The sequence below is a fragment of the Engraulis encrasicolus genome, chromosome 21 (genome assembly GCF_034702125.1).
Source record: "Engraulis encrasicolus isolate BLACKSEA-1 chromosome 21, IST_EnEncr_1.0, whole genome shotgun sequence".
Lineage (NCBI taxonomy): Eukaryota > Metazoa > Chordata > Actinopteri > Clupeiformes > Engraulidae > Engraulis > Engraulis encrasicolus.
Window position 1 is genome coordinate 36,079,673 of NC_085877.1, and position 5,000 is coordinate 36,084,672.

Here is a 5,000-nt window from a genome sequence, read left to right on the forward strand (position 1 = left end):
TCTGTGTCCTCTTTGTTGGGTCCACTATTGCCTCTGATTCTCATTATGCATGTGAGAGCTGCATAAACAAAGTCATAATAAGCAACGTGTTTGAAAAGTGTTATCTTCAGGCTTATTGGTTTTCTCACTAAGAAATAAATCTTTATGAACGTAGTCTGCAAATATAGGCTAACAGATAATCTTATGTCATTTAAAAAAATACTGAAGGGTGGGTGGCAATGAGAGCAAGGCAGGCACCTCACCCCACAATGCAGGCCCTTTATGAGAGAAATGTTCTCCCATCCTGTCACTAGAAACTAAATATCTGCTGTGGACTTATCATGTTTTATTTTATTTTATTTATTTATTTATTTATTTTGGGGGGGGGGGGTGTGTCGGCCCGGCCCGGCCCTTTATTGGGAGGAATTTTGAAAAACTGGCCCTCGGGGACTTTTAATTGAGTACCCCTGGTCTACAGGAGGCCATGGCCACACCCAACAGGAAGTGAGGTAATTGGACTTGAAGTTGAACTTTTCACATATGCCAAAATTGTCACACCATGTACTTATAAGTACTCCTCCTGAACCGTACACTTGTTTGGTTTTTTTCCACTTTGCAAATGATCTTAAGACATCGGAGATGATATTTTGTGAAGGAATTTTCAATTAGTTGTAAGAAAACAAAATGGCGGCTTGATGAATTCTGATGAAAAAATCACAGAAAATGTGCCATCTCTGAGGGGGTTGTAGAAGGATGCGAGGTGCCGCACACTCTCAAGTTAAATGAACAGGTTTTTAATGTGACAACGTTTCGGCCTGTCGGCCTTCTTCAGAAAATGTGCCCTCTCTGAGGGGGTTGGCATGCATATCTTTCAAAGTTACTTCACACAGGTGTTTGGTAGCGCAGCAGGTACCTCTCCAATCAAGCCCCGCCCCTAACTCGGTATATGAGCTCTGTAGCGCCCCCTTAAGTCATGGGCCAAAGGGACGGGTTAAGCATAAAGTTCAAGCTACAGACTTCAACATTTTTATGGATGTGTATCTGACTAAAACGAACAAAAAATGTCATGCAGTGACATGGCCACGCCCAACAGGAAGTGAGATAATTGGACCTCTTATTGAAACAGGAAGTTGGCCACAATTTTAGTTTGCAGTGTTTTTAAAACAGTGCAATTGCACGTGTTCATGCATATAATGAATATAATCCTTTTTCTAAATGCCTACTATGGCAACCTGATATAGCGCCACCATGTGGTAGGCAAATTAACTGCAGTAAAAGTGGAGTTCTTGAATATCTATATCTCGTGAACCGAACGTCGTAGAGACTCCATTTTTGTTTTGGGCAGGATGTGATGGGGCAATATGCCCCGCCTTGAGCCGTAGGTGCGAGGGCCCGTCATCGCCGCTCGCGGCTTTAATTTTGACTTGCAATTACATGCCGTGAGAAGCAGAACACTATGGGGAAAAGGGTCCCCAAAAGCTAAATATAATCTTAGAGGCCAGGGCCCAATTGTACATACGAATTGTGACAAAGATAAAGAAGAAAATAGACAGGCATACAATAGTCAATACAATAGGTTATAACAGCCTGCAAACTTATCTACAGCATATTACATGGTTCCATTAGAGATTTTGCAGTTATGACTGACAAAACCATCCACATACACAAAACCAGCCACATACACACTTACTCTCACTCACTCACACACACAGACATTTACCATTATGGTTGCCAACTGTCAATGTAAGAAATACGGGACAGTTAATTGAGGCGGTGGGTTTTCGGGGTCCTCCCCAAGAAAATCTTGCATTACTTAAATGTAATTTCCTGCATTTACTGGCCTGTTTCGGCTCAATAAGGAAACCCATACTTTTATCTCTAAAAGTTTCCATTTTGTTCTGACCTCGTGTGGGGCGAGAGCCTTGCTGTCCAAAGGCCACATCTGGCCCCAGGGACGCCATTTGAATCTACTCTTATGCCCATAGGGGTATTTACCTGCACACTTCTTGCATATGACTCGGGGTTGGCATCCTGGGCTACGTGAATGTGTGATTTCCCTGCACACTATCATTATTATTGCATTAGTCCAGTTTACTAGGCTACTGTATATGTGAGTGTGATTTAGATCAGCTTCAGATTAGATCCTTCATTGTCCCATGGGGGGTGTATACCTGCACACTTCTTGCATATGACCACCACCAGGTTGATGGAGGCCCACTCAGGGTTGGGCGCGCGGCAGTCGGCACAGTTGCGGTTGGCCTCGTTGTACCAGATCTTCTCGGCCACCTCGTAGTCGGACAGCGTCTCCACGATACACTCCTGCACCCCCTCCACCCACTCGTCACGCTCCTGCTCCGAATCTGCAGTGAAGCTGATCACACACACACACACACACACACACACACACACACACACACACACACACACACACACACACACACACACACACACACACACACACACACACACACCATAATCAGACAGCGTCTCCACGATACACTCCTGCACCCCCTCCACCCAGTCGTCACGCTCCTGCTCCGAATCTGCAGTGAAGCTGATCACACACACACACACACACACACACACACACACACAGACACGATACAATCCTGCACCCTCACCACCCCAATCATTGTACTGATGCAACGACTCTACAGTTAAGCTGTTCACACACACACACACACACACACACACACACACACACACACTAATGACTATTAAAAATAATCACACACACAAACACCTTCACACACACACACACACACACACACACACACACACACACACACACACACACACACACACACACACACACACACACACACACACACACACACAGATACAATGACTCACACACACACAAATCCAAGACAAGCAGACATAGACAGTTAATGGTACATGAACACACACATGCACGTACACACGCACACCATTTCAAAACAAAGGTATAGTAGTATTTGTCAAATAAGAAACATATAGTACAAAAAAATATCTACAATAAATCTGTACATCTCCAGCGATAGAGACATCTCCAGAGGCTTTGAAAGATGTTGATAAGTTGGCAGCTTCGAGTGTATTTCAGACAAGTTGCCACAGATTGTTTTTTTGGGTGGGATTTAGTCTAGATTCATGTGTCTGTCTGCTGGTGTCTCCCACAGCGCTGAGCTGTGCCAGCTCTGAACGGATGGTATTTAGCCAGTGGCGGAACAATTGCACACAGGGCAAGACACTTATAGGGCCCCCTATACAGCTTGCCAAGATCACAATAGGGCCCCCACCACCAATAGAGGAGGGGCCCTGGGCCCAGGGGCAAGTGCCCTGCTCGCCCTCGCTATAGCTCCGCCCCTGTCTTTAGCTCTTTCCAAAAACAAAAAAAACCCCTCCTAAAATTGCAAATTGGACCATTTTGCTGTTGCTATTTTCATTCTTTAACGTCATGCAAAAGTCTCCCTGGAGTAGATCTGCCAAGCTTCTGTTTCCTGGCGAAGGAATTTTTGGGGGAGTTGTTGCCTGATTGTGATTATTTTCGGCAGAAGTTTTAATTTGTTTGCCGTTTTATTTTTTTTCCTCCTATCCCAGCCCCTGCAGGGAGAGAGTCTGGATATTGTAATCTGTCTGTTGTAAGTTTGTTAACAAATTTCCTCGAGAAGCTACTTCTCGAACTGGGAAAAACATTGTTGAGGAGATGGGTAATGGCTTGCATATCATTTGAATAACTTTTGGGTTGAAATGTGCCAAGATCATAACCTGTAGCATTTTTGGGGGCAGATGGGATCTCTGGCTATCCGACTTCAAGATGAGAAATATTCTTGTGATATTTTTTGTAATGTAATGTTTCAACGGAGTATGACATTATAGTGATTGGTTTCCAAAATAGATGCTGCTCACTCACAAATTTGATCTTCTTCATGAATAAGAATATTTAGTAAGTAGGCTAATAAAGTAATACTTATGGGTGTGACCAAAATACAGTATGTTTTGTAGGCCTATTTCTATTTCAAAATGGCGAACATGGAGAAGAGCCACCTTTGAGCAACCTTAGAAATTGATGGTGGTGGTAAATATGCACACAAAAAAAATAACATTTGTGAATGGGAAGGAAAAATTCTGGACATACTCTATCTTTAAAGGGGAGTCTGTGTATTTACATGTCTTTCCCACCTCTGAAAGGGCATGCTCACAAGCTACTGGTGAAATCTTTTCTTAGCAAACAAAGATGATGGTGCTCAAAAAGATTATAAATAATTGACAAATATTTTGTTGGCGCACACATCATCATGGACAAAACAAATCTCTTTTGACTTTGACTTTACTCTAAGTCCCGCACCCTGCTGTGAGGTGGATGGGTGCGTGTTTTAGGTCAGTTTTATTTTTTAGATAACATTGTGAGAAAAGGTTTTTATCAAAATTCTGGATAAGTACTGCCTGCAGCTAACTCACCTGGCACATCAATACAAAGTATTTCTGTTCACTTCCATTATTTTGTAATAAACTTTTTTTAGGGCTTTTTTGCCTTTATTTTTGACAGGACAGTGGAGGAGAGACAGGCAAATGAGTGGAGCGAGAAACAGGGAAGGATTGGCAAATGACCTGGGCCAGAATCGAACCCGGGTCGCCGACGTGGTAACCCAGTGCCCTACCTGTTAGGCCACGGCAGGGCCAGCTGTTCACTTATGTTAAAATAACCTTGACAGGGGGGCTAGACAATTCCACTTATTTTTGCTGGTTATTTTGACATTGCTGAAGACTTGGAGAAAGTCTTCAATCAGACTGCACCTCCTTTTGATAAGGAAGAGAAACCATTTTAATGTTTAATGCCTTTTGATTTTTTTCACTCTTTGAAGTGTCTTCAGGCATTATACATCATTTTGGAGCTTTAGCAACTGGATATAATGAAGAGAACCATGTCGGAGAATGTAGAGTGATCTATTAACAACCAGTGAGAATCAAGATGGGGGGTATGACTCAGTCTATACTGCCCAACTCTATTTGAAACGACAAAATGTTTACAGTTTCATGTG

General features: G+C 43.0%; 1 protein-coding gene across 1 annotated transcript in view; it reads right to left on the reverse strand.

The window, feature by feature from the left end:
• Nucleotides 1–5,000, reverse strand: part of arap2 (ArfGAP with RhoGAP domain, ankyrin repeat and PH domain 2) — a 315,937-nt gene that overhangs the window by 183,716 nt on the left and 127,221 nt on the right. Inside the window, exon 13 of the mRNA XM_063186634.1 lies at nt 2,151–2,350. Coding sequence (XP_063042704.1) covers nt 2,151–2,350 — 200 coding nt within the window. The remainder of the gene's footprint in view (nt 1–2,150; nt 2,351–5,000) is intronic.